This window comes from Anabrus simplex, chromosome 1 (assembly GCF_040414725.1).
Source record: "Anabrus simplex isolate iqAnaSimp1 chromosome 1, ASM4041472v1, whole genome shotgun sequence".
Lineage (NCBI taxonomy): Eukaryota > Metazoa > Arthropoda > Insecta > Orthoptera > Tettigoniidae > Anabrus > Anabrus simplex.
The window spans coordinates 326,473,552-326,496,308 of NC_090265.1; the positions used below are offsets into that span (position 1 = coordinate 326,473,552).

The 22,757-nt window shown below is 38.6% G+C and overlaps 1 protein-coding gene across 1 annotated transcript in view; it reads right to left on the bottom strand.

The window, feature by feature from the left end:
* Positions 1-22,757, bottom strand: part of LOC136865768 (protein lethal(2)essential for life-like) — a 58,499-nt gene that overhangs the window by 32,512 nt on the left and 3,230 nt on the right. The window contains exon 3 of the mRNA XM_068226306.1: positions 3,020-3,250. Within this exon, the coding sequence (XP_068082407.1) occupies positions 3,020-3,250 (231 nt within the window). The remainder of the gene's footprint in view (positions 1-3,019; positions 3,251-22,757) is intronic.

Here is a 22,757-nt window from a genome sequence, read left to right on the forward strand (position 1 = left end):
CATATCAAGTATTTACATATCCCTATGGGATAGTTCTGATTCGTGTATTCAATCATACGTTTTCTCGCATAACACATTACTTTCCTTGTCCCCTGCAGAAACGTCAAAACAAGGTTTTACTGAATAAACTAACCTCTAAAATGAGTCATCCAGTCTGCGCCATATTTTGAGGTATATCACGTTCTTAATTTTAATACAGTAAATAACTTTAAATTAAGCGGTCGTTTATTTCAACCTCTATTTCTGAAGTGTTAAGTGCTATTAGGCACATTTTTTATGCATTTATATTCTTTCATTTACAAACTGGGTTTACAGATCACCACTCAACGAGTATTACTGATCGACTCCGACATACCCTTCAAGTTTGAATGTCGACGAGAGAGCTCACTAGTGCAAATACCATGAAAACTATACCGAAGACAATCATTCGCATTCAGTATAATCGCTGGAGTACATAAATATCTATAATGGAAAAAACGAACCCACACTTAATTGCTCGTAATAACAAATGTATCAGTGATAGGATTCTTGCTGTAACTGAAGGATAATACACAGTTTAACACAGGAATTTTCAAGGGACAGAAAATATCATTACAACAAATTTGGTCATACACCAGCACTCTGTTCCATACAATGCTACTAGATGGACAACAGTACAGCAGGTCTTAGATTTCAGATAGGTTGACATTTTGGCTACAGAGTTCCTGCAACTTACCCCCATCTCATCTAAGTTGTGTTGTCTTTATTTTTTTTAATTTAGAAAGGCTGCCTTCGACCTATGGTAGCCAGTAAGAACCAGAATACAATCACAAATTTGTTAAAGAATAGTGTAGAATACATTCATGTACAATTTATAATTCTTTACACCCAAAGTCACTGGACAAAATGAGAGGCTATTGCATCTGGGACACTCCCCCACCCAATCTTTTGCGGCTATAAAAGCGGGGAAAAGGGAAGGGAGTCTAATATGCAAGGAAATATAGTATTACAATGGTGTCCGATTTCATTTAAATGACCGCAAGATACTTATTCTTTCCTGAATTCCAATAAACAGTTTCAGAAAACTGTACGACAACCAAGTTAAGGTTACTCAACTTATTAAAAGATCAATGTTAATTGTACCGGGAGATACACCTCAACGCTGCGCATTCAAAATAAGTGTCTTATTGAAATCCTCTATCGAACATAGTCGAAACTAAAACAGGAGCTTAGAACTTTAATCAGAAGATGTCACCACTAAAATATTGAGTAATTTTGTTATTGTGACTGAATTTCTCCTTGTCTTGTTTGCTCTACATCAAGAAGTTTGGACAATTTTCTACAGATGACACCACAAAAAATGTATGATCATGCCCTCTGGTGCACAGTGAAAGAACTATAATTTAAAGAAGTTTTGTATTTCTAGGTTTTTGTAACTGATTGATGTTCATTTATTTTTGGGTTGGCAATATTTCCTTTTTCTTTCCACCAGTTTTGAATCTAGCCAATCCCTAATTTCTGTAATTAATTTTCAACCTATCACAGGCTTCTTGTTCGATTCTGACTTACTTTGAATTCATCCAATAAAATTGAAAGGGTATGGCTAGTTTAGACTTGAATGATCTCGAACCTTCCCTGAGGGTTTATAAACTGTGGATTTTCACTTTTCTTGGCCAACTGATCAATATCTATCTGAGTGTGTGTGTTAAGCAGGAGGCGGGGGACCTCTTCCGTCGGCAGCTAGAACATCTTCAAGGTAATGGCCACATAACTTTATTCTTTCTTGCGACCTCCACAGTTTAATCCGAGGGAAAGGTCCGAATCTTTAACTATGTAACCTACTTTTCGAAAATGTAAATCATCTGCCGGCTAATGTAAAATTTTCATAAAATCTGTAACTGTAAATCGGCGATAGAGAGTGATGCACCCTCTCGAGCTACCCTTCATCTTGGTTTGAGGTGACTTCAGTTTTGTAGCAGTTTTCTGCCTGTAACATGTTAAAGTAATTTCTATAAGAGTCACCTCAGTAGTTTGGGAATAGCCCCTGTTTCATCGGCCTAGAGCCCCTTAGGTTTTTTTTTTGTGTTCATATCTAGGAGTGCAAGGGCGCCTCCATTCATTTTGTGTTTGGGCCATTAATTTAACCTGTTATTCTTATTCCACGAAGGCCCAGTAGGTTGGGTATTTAATACCCCTGAAAAAATAAGTTCCATTTGTAAATGGTGGTTTGAGAGACCCGAGATTGATGTAATGTTGCCTTGAGTAGGCAGTATGGAACCGAGAGCCTGTTAACTCATTTTCAAATTTTGTAATTGTAAAGAGTGCCTCTAGAAGGCTAGAAATTGTATTTGGGGAGCAAGTGCTCCATGAATTAGGGGACTTCTGCCCTTGAATAAATTTGTGCGCTTTGTAAATTTGAGCTGGGAGCTCAGAAATTGTGAAGCGAGGGGCTTGAAGCCCAGGATTTGTAAAAATCACTAAAATTTGGATCTTTCTTGTCTTGTTTCTAGTTTGTCATTGTACCCGCTATATTATGGTGTTCACTCAGTGAAACATTGTTAACTTTGAAGTTCTAAAAGAAAAATATAACCTTTTACAATTTTAATTCAATTCTTGATACTGTAGATAGACCCATTCACCCCGGCACCTTTAACCTCTTTCTGCTCCACGGGTATCCCCGTAACATTAATAAACAAGCATTAACGAACTGTTTGACTGTCAGACAGTTTCCTCTTTTATGCTTACTTCTCTATGTACTCGTGATTTTTATACTGTGGAACCACTTTTCAGCACAATGAAAGACCAAGGAATTCAGTCTAAATAATAGGTACCTCTCTTCCTAATTCCGTGTACTTGGAATGTCCGTTTTCATTCAGTACACATTTTGCATTACTTTACAGTATTTTTTTTAATGCCTATCAGTTCCTTCTTAGAAGTGAATATAACTTCCTACTTATATTTTCTCAATTATATTCCTGTATCGTGAACTATAATTCAATATCTCTAATCTTTAATATTCTCTTTCTTTGTTAAAACCTACCTTCTTCACTTTTTTTGGAGCTCCAATACTAAGAATTCCATCTGATGACAGAGTTGCCATCACCATATGAGGATCTACATCATCTGGAATGCTGAAACGACGTCTGAAGTGACGAGAAACCAAACCATGTTCGTCTTCCCGTTGTTCATGCTGTGCCTCAACCACCACGCATCTATTCATCACTTTCACAACAATTTCGTTTGGCTTGAACTGCTGAACATCTAAATGTACCTGAAACATGGAATGTACATGTCTTTAAAGCAACAAAAATATTTAATTTTGCTCCATGATAATATAGATTAGTCTTATTTCACGTTGCTGTACAATTTCAGTCCTAAGGACCATTAAAAACAAAGGCAAAATGCAATAATGATATCTTCTCAATATCTTATCAATGGTATCAAAATCAAAGTCACATTTATACAAAGTGAGTAAACAACAACAACATCTTTCTTCTTCCTGACATCGTTCTGTAGATGCAACGTCCACTCTTTAGAACTGTGATAGCCACTGTGCTCATTTTTACATAGCTTTCAAGACATTCACATCTACCAAATGTACAAGACGTTGTTGCATTATCGTATCCAATCTTTCATGAATTTTCTCATCGATAACAGCCATATCAAACTACTTTCTGTCTGAGAAGGTCAATCCATATGTGGTCCAGGAGAGAGGTGCCTACTGTTCAGCAAACCATACACATCTGCATATCGTGGAGACAATGCTCCACAGCTATGGTCATACACCAGCACTCTGTTCCATACAATGCTACTAGATGGACAACAGTATAGCATCTTTTCGCTACAGAGTTCCTGCAACTTACCCCGATCTCACTTGTGTTGATTCACTATTGAATCACACCATAGATTCGCCCAAAACGCGTCTTGGTAGGTGTGCTATTTACCAACTGATGAGCCCGACTTAGCACACTGGGACGAAATGCTGGCAACCAGGAATGAGTTAGCTACAAAATTTATAGTGTCCAATAAACGGACCAACTATATTGGTATTAATTTACTCATTCGGAACAAATTTCTCTAGTTCCCTACGGGAATCAACATCTTTATCATTTATACCCTGGCTTGACGAAAATAATACTTCTGAGCTACAAAATACAATAATTCATGCTTTAAACTGGATACTTCAATGAAATCATATCTACTTATATCATAGGCCAATAATTTGTAGATGAACATAACAATCAAGAAAAAATCCATGTTAAACAGCAGCAGGCATGGTGAATATTAGTTTGGAGCATACATGACAGGACTTCCTTGACAAATTAAGCAGATATGCGATAACTGAAAAAAGCCTGAACACAGTAACACTTGTTTAACGTAATACAGGCAAGAAATTATATAATACACACTGCAAATCACATGCTAGTTTGATTTTTTTTTTTGCTAGGGGCTTTACGTCGCACCGACACAGATAGGTCTTATGGCGACGATGGGATAGGAAAGGCCTAGGAGTTGGAAGGAAGCGGCCGTGGCCTTAATTAAGGTACAGCCCCAGCATTTGCCTGGTGTGAAAATGGGAAACCACGGAAAACCATCTTCAGGGCTGCCGATAGTGGCATTCGAACCTACTATCTCCCGGATGCAAGCTCACAGCCGCGCGCCTCTATGCGCACGGCCAACTCGCCCGGTGGTTTGATTTTAAAGTCATAGTTGTGGCCTTTTTAGCTTCCTGCAAAAGGTCTTGAGAAAATGTTTTGACATAACAGGGACCAGAACAAAATAAAATAAAAATAGACTACAGAAATTCATTGGACATGAATGATCTGAACTCTGTTCTATTTTTCTTCACAAGGCTGAAAACACGTTCACATTCTGCATTGCTATGGGGTATGGTGAGAAGCGAGCATTACTCTAGAAATTTGGCAAACTCTTGATATTTGTGCCCAACTGGAATCACTTGCAGCATCTTGATTTGCAACCGAAGTGTCATCTACCGAAAGAGCTGTGAACTGCCTCTGAAGCTTATTCATTCTCTTCCTTGCATAACATGATAGGAAACTTTTCCAAGAAAGGAAAAAAGAAAAAAAAATGGAAGAAAACTGTGCATCTCCAATTTTGTCTAACCTAGCAACTTGAGCATACTTTAATACATCATCCTTGAGTGGAAACTTGCTGATGATGTCACAGGCAGTACAAAAATAGTTTCTCACTGGTGAAAAGAAAAGGGATTTATCTGTATCCTGGAGATCATTCACTATGTTCGAGTCTGAATGCCAAAAACGAACTCGTCACTTAAATCCTTTCTTCCACCATGTGCAATATTAATATCACACCCACATACCATGCAAAAGGAAAAAAATTTTCTCACTTTCTTGATTTTAGTATGCACAGAAAATCAACAGAATATGATTATCAATCAATCACTATCAATCACTACTGATCTGCATTTAGGGCAGTCGCCCAGGTGGCAGATTCCCTATCTGTTTTCCTAGCCTTTTCTTAAATGATTGCAAAGAAATTGGAAATTTATTGAACATCTCCCTCAGTAAGTTATTCCAATCCCTAACTCCCCTTCCTATAAATGAATATTTGTCCTCTTGAATTCCAACTTTATCTTCATATTGTGATCTTTCCTACTTTTAAAGACACCACTCAAACTTATTTGTCTACTGATGTCATTCCACACCATCTCTCCACTGACAGCTTGGAACATACCACTTATAACTTAAAATCAAATGAAAGTATTTATTAATCCACCTATTCAATACTTTTTGCCCACTTATATGTGGTTACATATAATCATTTACTACTTTCAGGACATGTTTCACCCTATTTAAGGGCATCTTAAAATATTACACTTAGGTACTAAAAAAAGAAGCTAGAAAATTAGTCTTGTAACCTTATCTAAAATATCGGTTCATACATTCTTATTGTGAAATGGATTATATTTGATAAAATCATGATATGTCAATGGTCATTCTAAAATAATGTAGTCTGAGATTAAAACTAGATCATCATCTTGTATAAAATTTGAAGTTCTAATAAAATGGTTCATTAAATTGTCAGCTATTTCTCCAAGGCAATAGTATGTATATACATATTAACAAGCAATATCACAAACACTGAAAAATATGTGTCAAAAGACGTTGTCAAGGTTACAGTTTATGTCATTAAATTTTGAAGGTAGTTAGACACTCAAAGGAATAATGTGGAAACTGAAGCCTCGAAATACGATCATGAGAAATGTGAAACATCATGCAGGGATATTTGTGTGTAGGGCACCCTGCCAAGGGCATTTTATGGTCTACTGGACTAGCCGTTCTCTGTAAGGAGAAGGAAAGAAAGTTTTTAAAAATGTAGTAAAACAAAAAGAGGTCTTCTATTTGACAATATTAGAGAGAGGACTTGCGTGTTTGTTCTGAACAGTTATGCACGACCTTCCATTGCATCAGCAATCACTCTTCTGTTGATCGTTTCTATGTATCTGTGCGGCAGAAGCGGTAGTGAACACCGGGAGGGGGGGGAGGAGCGTGGAGTGAAGTAGGGGATGGGTGGAGCTAACTGTGTTGAGGCTGGCGAAGGGGCGGAGTTATCGAGTTTGATGGAAGCGGGCCTACTACTCGGGGAGATGGTAGGAGCCTTAGAGTGTAAAGAATGAAATATATTAGGGATCCTGTCTTTATCTAAACTAACCGTTTCTAATAATCTAGGTGTTAGCTCATGTAATATACCTTTAATGTTCGTGACATCATTAAGATTCTGATCTTCATTAGACGTCTGATCTAAATATATATACTTTCTATAGAACATCCAGCTTTAAGAAAAGACTACAGGTCGTATGGGCTTTTTCTTCTATTGGTGTTACCCACTTTAGTTCTACATGTATATGAGAATTATAATGAATTCCTATCAAAATGTATCATTTTTCTTATGAAACAAGCATTGGTTGTGCCATACAATACTGAAGAAGACATAGAATCATTTTGATATCTGAGTTTATCCTTTTAAATACTGTATATGCGGTTCAGTACACAGAACAGCCGGCCATGCTTGTCGCATCGCGCACCACATTTCAGCGTGTAGTGCAGAAGTGTGTATAGTCAAAATGTGTAATAACTCAGCTTAACTACTGCGAATCATCATGGGTGAGGTCAGCGCGGCACGTTTCCGGTTTTGCGTGTCATTCATTACAGTGATTGCTTACGTAAGGGAGATATTCGGCAGATTGAAGTGATCGTCTTTCTGGCGGGCATAGTGTTTTGTTATAAATATATTGTGTTTCGTTTTTCGTGTATTGAATTGTTTTTGGTTGTGTGTATCGTGTATTGTTTTTGTCTGTTTACTACTTTATGTAACCAATCAGCGAATGATACATTTAAATTATGGCTGAACATGTGAAACATGTATACTGAGTTTTAATCCACTAGCTGAGGAAGATAATGCATAAATATTCTCGAAACATGTACTAGATGTTAAGGTGAAAGGTAAATAATAAATAGTATTGACTAGGCGGACTTCCTACAAACATATTTGATGTCAAATGGAGAAGCGAAGTTGTCAGGAGAAAGGAACGGCAAATGAAGCTTAATACATTTTCACATTTAAAAACAAAACATCCAGGACAGAGTGTAAGCTGGGTAGTAGATGAAGCCGCAAAATTTTTAGGAGTTTCGAGGTCTTCCGTCTTCAAAATAAGGAAAGCCAGCGAAGGGCCACTCCAGCGTCCCAGCAAGAAGCGGGAAAGAAAAAAGTTGATTCGCAGTAATTCCAGACTCATTAAATACAATGATTTTGTCAGAAGTGGAATACAGCGCATTGTTCATAAATTCTATTTTAGAGATGAACCGCTAACTCTGAACACATTCCTCACCTCCGTAAACACCAACCCCGAACTACCTGATTTTAAGAAATCATACGAATAGGTCATTCAGCATTCTGGATTTTATGTTGCAGAAGAATATTTAAGTTATTGCATTTTGTGATAACCATAAAGCCCTTGCATCTGTTGTCACGAGTAAATTGATCTTAAGTGAGCTGAAGGATACAGCAGCAAGATAGAGATATCTCGCCGTCAGCTTCCTGTGTTGTAACCACACAGTATTTGCCTTAATAGTGGAATGTTTCTGGGGACTAATAGACTCAGCACTGCACTCCCTTAAAGCAATAACGATCATGAAACTTTCTCAGATATAGAAAACAAGACAATAATTTTGGTTTCAGGACACGCGTATTATTATTATTTAGTTCACATCCCTACATGTTCAAACTCCTACTCTATTTCGAATGATACAGTCAGGGGGCTGTTATCCTTAGAAACATTATGGCAAAATGAAATTTCATGACTAATTTCATTAATGGCTGGAGATAATCTGGCATTTATATTATTATCATTATTCTTCTTGCAACAGCTGTACCAAGCAATGTATCATTTTATGTCATCACTGTATTTCACAAGCAGTGTCTAAGCTGCGGTGAGTGAGCGAGTATGGCAACAGTGGAAGGCAGCAGGCCCATAAGGCCTGTAGTCTTTTCTTAACTTTGGATGCTCTATAGCTCGTTTATTATTCTCCCTTTTCCTATATTCCTAATTATTGTTAGATCTTTCTCTATAGATTAAGATCGGTGGCCAGTCTCCCTCATATGTAAACTCATCGCTGAGTATTTCTTATGTTTTTCTGCGTTAACATCTTCCATATATCTTGTCATAAAGCTCCTTCCAGTCTATCCAACATACGAATAATCACACTGTGAACACTTTGGTCTATATACTCCCCATCCCAAATAACGATTTTTGCCGTAATTAACTTTATTATGGTTAAAGAATATGGATTGGTTTGTATTAGTAGTTCTAAATGTTGGCAGGTTACCACACATTGTGGGTGCAATTGACTGCACGCATATTTCCATTTTTGCCCTACCCCCGGTAACAACGGTGAACTTTTCAGAAAACGGAAGGGGTATTTTTTATATATATTTTATAATACCAATATAAATGGTCCGTTATTGGACATTATAAATTTTCCAGCTAACTCATTCCTGGTTGCCTGCGTTTCGCCCCCGTGTGCTAGGCTGGGCTCATCAGTTGGTACCTAGCACACCTACCAAGACGCTGAATAGTGCATACTGTGGAGGCCACTGCGTAGGCTAATTGCAGCCACCGGCAGTGCCAATGCACTATGAGAGACATTGTCTCATTATCGAAAATTGATGCCTGCTTGGCCATCAGATGATGTAGATGTTGATTCCATAGGGAATCAGAAATAATTGTTCCGAATGAGTAAATTTATAATACCAATATAAATGGTCCGTTATTGGACATTATAAATTTTCCAGCTAACTCATTCCTGGTTGCCTGCGTTTCGCCCCCGTGTGCTAGGCTGGGCTCATCAGTTGGTACCTAGCACACCTACCAAGACGCTGGATAGTGCATACCGTGGAGGCCACTGCGTAGGCTAATTGTAGCCACCGGCAGTGCCAATGCACTATGAGAGACATTGTCTCATTAACAAAAATTGATGCCTGCTTGGCCATCAGATGATGTAGATGTTGTGTCCAATAACGTACCATTTATATTGGTATTATAAATTTACTCATTCGGAACAATTATTTCTGATTCCCTATGGAATCAACATCTACATCATCTGATGGCCAAGCAGGCATCAATTTTTGATAATGAGACAATGTCTCTCATAGTGCATTGGCACTGCCGGTGGCTACAATTAGCCTACGCAGTGGCCTCCACGGTATGCACTACCCAGCGTCTTGGTAGGTGTGCTAGGTACCAACTGATGAACCCAGCCTAGCACACGGGGGCGAAACGCTGGCAACCAGGAATGAGTTAGCTGGAAAATTTATAATATCCAATAACGGACCATTTATATTGGTATTATAAACTCATTTGGAACAATTATTTCTGATTCCCTATGGGAATCAACATCTACATCATCTGATGGCCAAGCAGGCATCAATTTTTGATAATGAGACAATGTCTCTCATAGTGCATTGGCACTGCCGGTGGATACAATTAGCCTACGCAGTAGCCTCCACGGTATGCACTATCCAGCGTCTTGGTAGGTGTGCTAGGTATCTACTGATGAGCCCAGCCTAGCACACGGGGGCAAAACGCTGCCAACCAGGAATGAGTTAGCTGGAAAATTTATAATGTCCAATAACGGACCATTTATATTGGTATTATAAATTTACTCATTCGGAACAATTATTTCTGATTCCCTATGGGAATCAACATCTACATCATCTGATGGCCAAGCAGGCATCAATTTTTGATAATGAGACAATGTCTCTCATAGTGCATTGGCACTGCCGGTGGCTACAATTAGCCTACGCAGTGGCCTCCACGGTATGCACTATCCAGCATCTTGGTAGGTGTGCTAGGTATCTACTGATGAGCCCAGCCTAGCACACGGGGGCAAAACGCTGGCAACCAGGAATGAGTTAGCTGGAAAAATTATAATGTCCAATAACGGACCATTTATATTGGTATTATAAATTTACTCATTCAGAACAATTATTTCTGATTCCCTATGGGAATCAACATCTACATCATCTGATGGCCAAGTGGTATTATAAATTTACTCATTCAGAACAATTATTTCTGATTCCCTATGGGAATCAACATCTACATCATCTGATGGCCAAGCAGGCATCAATTTTTGATAATGAGACAATGTCTCTCATAGTGCATTGGCACTGCCGGTGGCTACAATTAGCCTACGCAGTGGCCTCCACGGTATGCACTATCCAGCGTCTTGGTAGGTGTGCTAGGTATCTACTGATGAGCCCAGCCTAGCACACGGGGGCAAAACGCTGGCAACCAGGAATGAGTTAGCTGGAAAAATTATAATGTCCAATAACGGACCATTTATATTGGTATTATAAATTTACTCATTCAGAACAATTATTTCTGATTCCCTATGGGAATCAACATCTACATCATCTGATGGCCAAGCAGGCATCAATTTTTGATAATGAGACAATGTCTCTCATAGTGCATTGGCACTGCCGGTGGCTACAATTAGCCTACGCAGTGGCCTCCACGGTATGCACTATCCAGCGTCTTGGTAGGTGTGCTAGGTACCAACTAATGAGCCCAGCCTAGCACACGGGGGCGAAACGCTGGCAACCAGGAATGAGTTAGCTGGAAAAATTATAATGTCCAATAACGGACCATTTATATTGGTATTATAAATTTACTCATTCGGAACAATTGTTTCCGATTCCCTATGGGAATCAACATCTACATCATATATATATTTTTACAATTTGCTTAATGTTGCACCGACACAGATAGGTCTTATGGCGACGATAGGGTAGGATAGGCCTAGGAGTGGGAAGGAAGCGGCCGTAGCCTTAAGGTACAGACCCAGCATTTGCCTGGTGTGAAAATGAGGAAACAATTTTGCTGTGGATATAGGCAATCTGTATGAAGACAATACCATCAGTTTTAAACCTGCACGTCCATGACTTTCTACCTTTTTTTAGCGTTTGCTTTTAAGTTCTTCCACAGAATTTTTAACTTGCTCTTCACTGTGTTTTCCATCACTCGAAGCAGTGAATTCTTCTGTCACAGCTTTCCATGAATTTCTTATCCAGCATCTTTATGTCGTGTTTCTTACACTATATCCTTTGCAAAGATCTTCATTATCTCTAGTGGCCTAACAAGCATATATCTTTTTCACTTACCTCCGCCGCCACCCCCCCCCCCCCCTCCTACCGGTTCCTATCACACATAACCTTGTCTACTTAGATTTCTTTAAGAAAAACACACAAACACTACACTCCATGAGTAACAAACGCTACTTCTATAGTAGTAACTAAAAGAGTACATTGTACTTCAACTCTCCCGACATTACTTCCAGAGTAAATAACTCCCGTAGTAATTTACTTCTGTAGTAACGCTACTTCTGGAGTAATTTACTACAAGATGGTGCACGCTACCCTCTAAAATTTAAAGAATTTCAAAATTATGGCAAGAAGATAAATTTAAACAATGTAGGAACACAATCCCACCTAACTTAAGAAAATGTAAAAGGATATTTATAAAATAACAATCACTTTGGAATAAATATGAGTGAACATACCTAAAGGGCAAAGGTATTAACAATTACTCAATCCAAAGCTATCTACTAAGTCAAGCACAAGGACATGCTTAGAACAATAATTATTTCCTGAATTCACTACAACCTATATAACAAAAGTTAATTTGTATATTGATTCTAATTTACTCCAATAAAAATAACTAAACAGGCTTCCTCAGAATAAATTAATGTTACTCGCTTTACGCCCCACTGATGGTTTTCGGAGATGCCGAACTGCTGGAATTTTGTCCCACAGGAGTTGTTACAAGCAAATAAATCTGACACGAGGCCAACACATTTGAGCACCTCCAAATACCAGACTGAGTCACTCAGTCCAAAACGAAAGAAAGAAAATTATTGAAACTCTACAATGTCGTGAGTGGAGATGGAGTCTACACGGAAGTGCGTGTTATCGAGCGTGGAAATAGAGGATGTTTTAGAACAGTTGAGAGATCGTCTAGGAATACACCTATATTAAAAATTTCTGATCACCGCGTGCCATAGATTTGGCTGGGCATCGCATGCACCCACACAAATCCTTTTATCATTATAGATTGTACTATCCCTTTTTTACTCGTGCAGAGTTTAAACCATGGAAGTTTTATATCATAGCAAAGGTGTGTGTATACTGCAGTACTTCAGTAACATGGTCAAGACTTCCATTTATGACTAGACGCAGCTGCCAAATTTACTGCTGTTACCATTGCAAAAATGGAGTGCGATTCTGTTTTTTAGTGTTTTTACACTTTTTCATAACATCTCGACGTAAGTTTCGTACAGTACTGCCTAATGTTCTAATTCTAGAGCTACAGTCGAAAGCTTCACTTGGTAACCAAGTCTGCCCGCTTGACAGCATTTCTGACAGCCAAAAATCATCAAAGCCACAGGTGCACCTGGAAGATGCAGTTCCTGAACCTAGCAGCAGAATGAACTGATGAAAGTACATTTGCAAGGAGGATACATTTTTTTAAATGTGCACTTTTGACAGAGGAATACGATAGTCCTTTTATATTATAAAAAAAAATAAGGAATATAATCCAACACTCCTGATGGCCTACGCCTACCAAATGACCACTTCTCAGTCTGAAGGTTGCAAGGTGTCATGTGGTCAGCGTGACAAGTCCTCTCAACCGTTATTCTTTGCTTTCAAGACTGGGCTGCCATCTCACCATCCTATAGCTCCTCAATTGCAATTACATAGGCTGATTGGACCTTGAACCAGCCCTCAGATCCAGGTAAATATACCAGAACTGGTCAGGAATCAAACCCTGGGCCTCCACGTGAGAGGCACGCATGCTACCCCTACTGCATGGGGCCTGCTGATGTGAATATAAGATCCAACCATGGGAACCAGATATGTAATCAAAGCAATATGTGTCAGGTCAAGAAAAGGGTATGCATGCATACAAGCATGCATGAGCGCACATGAACACAACGTCTAAGTACATTTAGTCATTGCTATCAATTGTACTAATCATGTATGCATTTTTTGTTTGGTGAAAAAATAAGAAGTGTATATTTCGTAAGACCGGGCGTGACTAATTGAGGGATGAAAGTCTTTTCAAAACCAATTTTCTGCACACATTTCTTCTCTTTGATGCCAACGTTATTATTCTGATATTTTGTTGCACTGGATATGAAGTCTTCATTGAACAATAAAATACTAATTTACATTAGAAAACTTTTGTTACATTCAAATAATAAATCTCAAATGCTAACTGAATTACCATTTTCTTTTATTTTATTTTTTTTTAAAGAGGATGAATACAAGACTACGTTAAATGTTTCTTCTTGCCACTGTTAGATGGCAACACTGCCAGTTAACACTGGTATATTTTTCTGCATTAAAATCTTCTCACGAAGTAGAATAAATCAAACACATTCAAGGGGCTTCCTCAACAAGTCAGCTGGTTCATTCTTCCCATCGACGTGTTTCAGTTCCAATTCACCATTCAAGAATTTTTCATGTGTTTTGAAGTGTCTAACTTCAATGTGCTTTGTTTATTGATGTTATAACATTTTTCGAGCGCGCTCGACCTTTTCAATACTGTATTGCATATTTGCACAGTTAGAAAAAGGAATATGCACTTATGCAAACATAGAACATGTTTTGTCTGTATTTCAAGGACATCTTCAGCTACACATTCACATTAGAACACAGATTCCAATATTTAAAAACCTTAACAACTGTTCCAGTCTTGTGAATCTCTTCCTAAGGGAGGCCCACATCCACTGGATGGACCGGCCTGCAGTGTCTTCACATGTGAATCCCATTGAACGTGCCTGGGATGCGCTGAAACAGGCAGTGCGTGCAGGACTTGTCTGGCATTACCTTGCTCTCTCCAAACCCTCCAACAGAAATATGGACATCTTAAAGGTCGCAGAGAAAGGTACTCTGCTCAATATTCTCAAATGGTTTCATTCATTTAGAACAATATTTTAAGCCTAATTATAATCAATTTCTGAAAACTAACATTTTATTTGACACTAACAATTGTACCCATACTTCGCTACGATATTCTACATTGTATGCAGATATCGAAATAAATTTCTGTACATGCAGTGAATAAGATTTTTAAAAATTGCCTGTACTTAGCGTTATACGAGAAACAGTATGGGGAGGTCCCCATACATTGTTTCCAATGTAATGTGCGAGTTGCAGAGTTGTGATAACGGCAGGCTCGCTTGTCTTCTGCCATTTATAAGACTTGGGAAGTTTGTTATAATGGCAGGTCCCCTTACCTACTGCCAGTCACAATCGATTTGGGGAGATTTTATTACAATGGCAGGCCCCTTTTCTACTTGCAGACATATTCCAGTCGAGTTTTCATTGTAATAGCAGGAACCTTCCCTACTGCCAGTCCAAATTGAGTTGTGCTGTTATTATGATGAAAGGCCCCTTTTCCTTATGCCAGTCGCACTCAAGTTTCAATTACAATAGCAGGCCACTTTACTTAATGCCAGTCACAATTTAGATGAGTAAATTTGTTCATAATGGCAGGCACACTTACCTACTGCCAGATACAATTGGGTAGAGGAGTTCTGAACAAAACTGCATGCGTCAAAATGAGAAGAGAATTATTCATTAAAATGGTAGGCTCTCCTTACTAATGCCAGATACACAAAAGTTGGAGAAGGTCCCGAGTCACACTGCCAGTCAAAGTCGATGTGGGGAAAATTTATTACAATTTCAGACACCCCTCCTATTGTCCTACTGAGTCGCAATCGATTTGTAAATGATTATTTAAAATGGCAGACAACTCCTTTCTAGATCGCTACAAATCGACTTCAATGAACATATACATACATCGATATACGAAAGTATATGCACATTTACAATACTGCAGAACTTAATTTACAGATTAAATGCTGTTTAAAGATACGTCATATGGACAAACGGATTGCACCATAAGACTCCTCTTTTAACGATCTACACTGTTAATCCTACGACTTTCACCTATCTCATCTATTTATGGATTAGACTGAGTTAGAAACATTGATTAGGGTGTAATTTGGGTACAGTTTTCACACTGTATTAATTTTCCAATACTTACGTGACAGCTAGTAACATAGCATTTGGCACACACATTGTAACTGGGCGGTCCAATGTTGTGCCAAATTTGATGATCCTATCTCTACTATAAGGGTGGCGTGCACCATCTTGGAGTAAATTACTACGGAAGTAGCGTTTACAAAAGAAGTCCATAGTACAGAAGTAAATTGCTACGGGAGTTATTTACTCCCGAAGTAATGTCGGAGAGTTGAAGACCGAGCTCGACAGCTGCAGTCGCTTAAGTGCGGCCAGTATCCAGTATTCGGGAGATAGTAGGTTCGAACCCTACTGTCGGCAGCCCTGAAGATGGTTTTCCGTGGTTTCCCATTTTCACACCAGGCAAATGCTGGGGCTGTACCTTAAGGCCACGGCCGCTTCCCAATCCCTAGGTCTTAATCCCTAGGCCCTTCCTACCCTATCATTGCAATACGACCTATCTGTGCCGGTGCGACGTACAGCAAATTGAAAAAAAAAAATACCTCTTCCGATTTCTGAAAAGTTTACCGTTGTCACCGAGAGGGCAAAAAATGGGAATATGCGTGCCGTCACAGTCAATTGCACCCACGATGTGTGGAAACCTGCCAACATGAAGAATAGGCCTATCCTTTTATTTTTGGAACAATCATCATTTGCAGGCGTACCTCCCTCTTAGCCTCAACTAGGGCTTTAACCACGCAATGAAAGATAAGGCCAGCAGTTGTGCGGTAAATGTTAATTAGATCACCGGCAACTGTACTGAAATGTTCCGGTACGAAACACTCGTAGGGCACACAGCAACTGTAATTTGAGAGATACAACAAAATTAAGACAGGAATTCAGCTGTAAGTGATCTCCAAGTAGATTTAGAAGGAAAGTAAAGGATTCCTTCCTCCAAAGACCAAAAACATTCCTGAAACTCTCTGTATGCACTTTACACAGCTCTCGCCTTTCATGCACTGTAGGCCTACGCACTATTACATTTCCCATCGTTGTCTGCGCCGAGATCGTCAATATAATCTAAGTAACCCATAAACACGTTTGAAACGTTTTCCCCCCTCATACACGGCACGATATCATTAGTCAACAAACTTAGGTTACTCCATGCACGACGCGAGAGTAAATTCTAACCTATATTCGTGCATTATTTACTTCTTTAGTAATATGCTACAAGATGGTGCTCTTCAACATTTTACTCTTGTAGTAATTTAGTCCAGGAGTATCTGAAGGGACTAAAATTCTTTGGAAGTAATTTACTCTTGTATGGAAGTCACCGAATGCTGACTTCAAGAGTACTTTACTACGGAAGTAGAACTCACTCTTGGTTGGTGCACGCCACCCTAAGTGTGTCAAACTATGAAATGTACATCTAAAAAGTACAAAATGTACATACAATCAAGAAATACAGGCACCAGGCGAGTTGGCCGTGCAGTTAGGAGCGCGCAACTGTGAGCTTGCATCCGGGAGATAGTGGGTTCGAACCCCATTGTCGGCAGCCCTGAAGATGGTTTTCCGTGGTCTCCCATTTTTACACCAGGCAAATGCTGAGGCTGTACCTTAATTAAGGCCACGGCTGCTTCCTTCCCATTCCTAGGCCTTTCCTGTCCCATCGTTGCCATAAGACCTGTCTGTCCATGTCAGTGCGATGTAAAGCAATTAGCAAAAAGAAATACAGGCAAATTAAAATATAACAGATAGAGATATGACGGAAGGCCATAGAACTAAAGCTGAAGGTCATTCCAAACTGAATGGAGATTCTGCCATCCGTTTTGTGATACAACTTACCCATTAACAACCAAATACAGTGGAACCTTGGATTGCGAGCATAATTCGTTCCGGAAACATGCTTGTAATCCAAAGCACTCTTATATCAAAGCAAGTTTTCCCATAAGAAACAATTGAAACGCAGATGATTCGTCCACAGCACAAAATATTTATTCGCATACCATTTCTGAAACAAAATATAACTTATAACAAATTAAACTGCACTTTACCTATCGTAGGTGTTGTTGATGTGAGGGAGACAAGAGATTACATGAGAAGAGTTACTGTGTAACACGAATTTCACTAACGGAATCACTGCTATCTGCTGGCTCTTCTGGAATTACTTCCTTTTCGAGCAACTTTAACGAGGAACCTGTCCAATGACTGTTGCTTTTGCCTCTTTTTTTAGGATTTCAAGAAAATGTGACACTGCATTGTCATTAAATTGATTCGTCGCTCATACTGCTACTGCCTTATTCGGGTGGTGTTTTTCTACAAAATTTTGCACCGTTTCCCACATTTTGCACTTCTCCCGAATCTCAGTTGAAGTGAGAGATTCCACTGACTTTTCCTCCTCCTCTTCCCCGCGCGAGATCTCCACCATAACCTCCTCCTGTTGTTTGTGACGCAAGTCCATCAGTTCGGTGGTGGACAGTTCCTGGCTATGTTCTTCCACCAGCTCTCGATTGTCCACGTCGTTCACCTCCAACCCCATAGTCTTCCCTAAGGACACAATTTCTTCAACAATCGGTGGCTCATTTTCACCAACAATCCCCTCAAAGTAACGTCCAAGAACACAGTCAGGCCACAGCTTTCCACAAGCGGAAGTGAGAGTTCTCTTTGTGACTCCATCCCAGGCTTTATTGATGATCTTCAGGCAGTTCACGATGGGGAAATGATTTCTCCCAAACTCTCGGAGGGTAAGGTTTGCTCCTTTGGTCACTTTGAAGCATCGCTGAAATAGTGCATTGGTGTATAGCTTCTTGAAGATCGAAATGACTTGCTGATCCATAGGCTGGAGTAGTGAAGTAGTGTTGGGAGGAAGGAACTTAACCTTAACGAACTTGAATTCCTCCAGTAAGTCGTCCTCAAGGCTTTAAGGCCTGGAGGATGAGCTGGAGCATTGTACATAAACAGCAAGACTTTGAGCGGCAGATTATTTTCTGAAAGGTATTTCTTCACCACAGGACCAAAGACCTCCTCCATCCATTCAACAAAGGCACGGAGGGGGGGGGAACCTAGGCACACGTGACGCTCGTATTGCGGAACCTCACTCGCTTATCAAGTTGCAAGTTATTTAAAATGTTTGCTCATCTTGCAAAACACTCTTAGACCAAGTTACTCGCATTCCGAGGTTTCACTGTACCTAGAAACTGAGGTCTGCACCGTCATAATTGCCTCCATATTTCAATATTTTTGGGGGATAAAATGTTAAAAATTGAACACACTGAAATTTCTCTCTTGGTTACAGGCTAAAAGCTATAATTTTGCAAAATTTCTATTTTCTCTCTTGTCTGGCAGATTGTGCTGCCATCTTGATTTGGGGGGGTGGAGGGGGTTAAATATGAGGACTTTCAGGAAACGTTTAAACGTTATTGCTTTGGATAAAGATATACGACTGCGTTCTTATGCTAAGCGAAAAATTTGAAACCCCCAGCGTGCCCCCCCCCCCCCCCCCCCCCCCTTCATGGACAACAATTTGATTCTCTTCCTTTCTTTTCTTTTTCCAGACATCTATTCTGGGTATACACATTTGATCCATACTGACAGCCTACAAACATCTACTGGGCAGTGTGTTCCACAGTTCTATTTCGTCTATGTCTCCCTCAGCCAATTTCAAGTTTGTCAAATATATTTTCCTATTACAAGTCACGGTGTAAATCAAGATTACAACTGGTTTCCACAGGTACACATTGAACAAAACAGCGCCATTAACTTCTGAATAACATTACTTTATACTACCACTGATACAGACATTGGTGTCCTAAAGACCATGCTTGTAAGTCTCATGGGTGGACACACTATAAGCCATCTAGAAGAATAGGACCTTCTCATCCAGCCCCTGATATAAATACCTTTAAACAAGAAACTTATGTCATGATGTTCCGTATTGGATTGGTAAGTTTATATCCTAAAGAAAATCCAATTTCAAATATGAGTCATTGCCAGAGAAAAATAATGTAAATAAGAAAGATGGTATCACAGTTGATCACCAGAAATATTTTCTTTCAACAAAATTCTCAGTCAGATTTATTCAATGTGCCAAATTCTAACCATCAATAGCAGATCTTGGTCATAAAAACCACAAATATTATTTATTTTAATTGATATGTATATTGACATGTGAAGTGATATGGTTATGTTGATGCTTTTAGCGACTATATTACATATCGATACATGATACCAATCTACTTGGGAAGGCTATTCAGTTATGATTCGGAAAACATCGGAAAGAATGCATGTTATATAAGACGTAGATGAGCTCTAGGAGGCAATTATATTGACAAACATGGCCACGCCTATAAGAATTAAAGAGATGAATCCTACCTGAATTATGTGAATATTGCAGAAGTAATATCGTCGAGGGAGATTATCGTAATAAATGAGATGTTATAAGGAAGAATAATGAAATGAGAAAAATGATGGCTAAGAAGAGAGATTTGAATTGTGTATTAGTGGAAATATCGAGATTTAAGTGTTTATATTTCGAGAGGTTATATGTAAGAAGTTGTATGATATATATATAGAGGATCGAATTGGATAACTATTATAGGGTTACGCTCATTTTGAGAAGAGTGTATTAGCAAGAGACCAGCTGATTTTATGTCAATTTGAAACACATAGTGACATATGAGTAGTTGTTAGACTCGGCATGCATAATGGTGAGAATGTAAGGATATATAATAAGAGTAATCGACGTATTTAGGGTCTTTCTTTCCCAAACGATCTGTAGATTGAGATATTGAACTAATTCAAATGAATGGCACGGCAGAATATGAAATGAGGTTAGACTATAATTGATTGATACTATAACTGTTTGGCACATACATTCGTTTACTATACTAGTTGATTAATGTATAGATTTAGCTTGTTTATATTTGCTAACCTCAGATTAATTTGAATATATAGGAGAAATATAGGAATATGTCATTTCTAATGACATTTTTGGACGTATAGCACAAAATTTTGGCCATATGAAGGAAACTTTTCAAATAGCTCAAATCTCACAATTAAAACAAAGTCACTAGTAAAGACCCAAACACTATATATATATATATATATATGAGATAATAAAAATGGACATGATAGGGCTCCAATTATGACAATTCCCATATAATAAAGTGGAGGTTTTGTGTAGGAATGTCAGGATGGTCAAATATGAAGTTAGATGAAAACTAACCAAACTACATGAATTATATTTTCAGTAGGGCATCTTATTCATAACGTTAAACTTAATTTTTCCCGACAGAGGAGTCGAATTGCGATTTAGATGCTACAAGATGGCATATAATTCAATGTCATGATGTTCCGTATTGGATTGGTAAGTTTATATCCTAAAGAAAATCCGATTTCAAATATGAGTCATTGCCAGAGAAAAATAATGTAAATAAGAAAGATGGTATCACAGTTGATCGCCAGAAATGATTTTTTTTACTTAGTCTAGAAGTACATTGTTCTGTTCTCGAGATTATCAGAATTTAACTTTTCTTCAGATCAGCATGCTAATAAATTAGTATGATAAGTTGGATTTATTATTTACATAAGATAGGATATGTAGAGTTAAGGTCACATATTCATTGATATTGAATGTCGAATGGAGATGTCCACCGAAAAGAATTATTTATTGAGTGATACTTAGAGGACTGGAAGGAGATCTTTCTCGGAACCTACGATGAATAAATAGAATATTGCCCTTCCCCCCCCCCCGAGATGCTACCGGGATTATATTCACTCCAACTTGGACGCAGGTGGGGTAGATTATCCACTGAACTGTCTGACCCTCCAAGTTACGGAAGCTCAGTAGCCAGGAACATACTATCTCCTGAACGCCCTTTACATGGTTAGGATGGACTTCATAATCCGGTAACTTATCAGTAAAAACATGCGCTGAGGCAATATGTTCTGCATCTTGAAGGAATGTACAGTAAAACAACAAGCAAGCCAGGAACAAATCAAAGTCTGATAACAACTGATGCCAAATAAAGAGTAACTTGCATATTGTTGGCAAATGTTGATAAGCAAAACTCCCAGAGCTTCTTCACATTTAGAAAGCAGCTGCATCTTCCTATCAGGCAGAAATAGTTGTTTTGAAAACCACCTACTATCTGCACACTTTTTAGCAATAGATTTACACCCTAGTGCTGAATCGGTCGACTTCAGTTATCTTCGAGATTCGTATTGGCAACCTTAGAAACACAAACTAAGAAACGCTTACGATCGCTGTGCGACATCTGGCATACACTTTACGTACTTGTACTGTTGTTTACACAGCAAAGCCAAACTATAGAATTCATGCTAGGAACACGTTTCGCATTGAGAAATGCTATAGTATTATATATTGTGTGTGTGTGACAGTTGTTGGCGTAAGATAATAAAGGTTTAGAAAATTCATATCGATAGATCATATTATAGATTCAATTCAGATTTCATTTCCATTCAGTTGGCAGCATTACCGGAACCGGCAGTGCTCCCTCCTTACTCCTCAACCCCGTACAAAAATCTATCACTAAAAAGTGCGCGTACAGTAGTTCATATAAATCACCCTGTTTAACATTCACTTCAAATTTAAGTGACATCTGAGAAGGAGGCAGTTCCAGAGGAGAGATGAGATACAAGATAAGTTTCTTGTTTAAAGGTTGTTTAAGAATAAAATATGAATTCAGACAACACAGAAAGCATATTTATAGTTTAAACAGGACTGACTAGCAGACTTGATGCCTCTTCACTATCTGGATGTACAAACTGCATACAATGTTTGACAGAATTGCACATGCTGATTAATCATTAACTAAAGCTAAATTTGGGTTCCAAGACATTAAAAAATTGAATTAAAATCTCCAAAATTCTTTTGCCGAGGAACATTGACAAAGTGTGGATAATGATTAAACAACATGTATAACTCTGTTGAATATCATAAGTATTGATAAGAAATACATGACAATTTTTTCTGTTTACTTTTTATTTCTCTTCTGAAACTAACCTGTCATTATGTTTATCCTACTGTGTGTTTTTTTTTTATATCAATGAACACACTGTATCCTTGTTGTGCTTGATGAAGTGGTAAATTACAACAGGCATCACTTGCCATCACGACTCATGTTATCCGCTATAGTACAGAATGTTGGCCGACAACAAAAGCAGAACATTAACCAAACTTATAGGAGGAGACA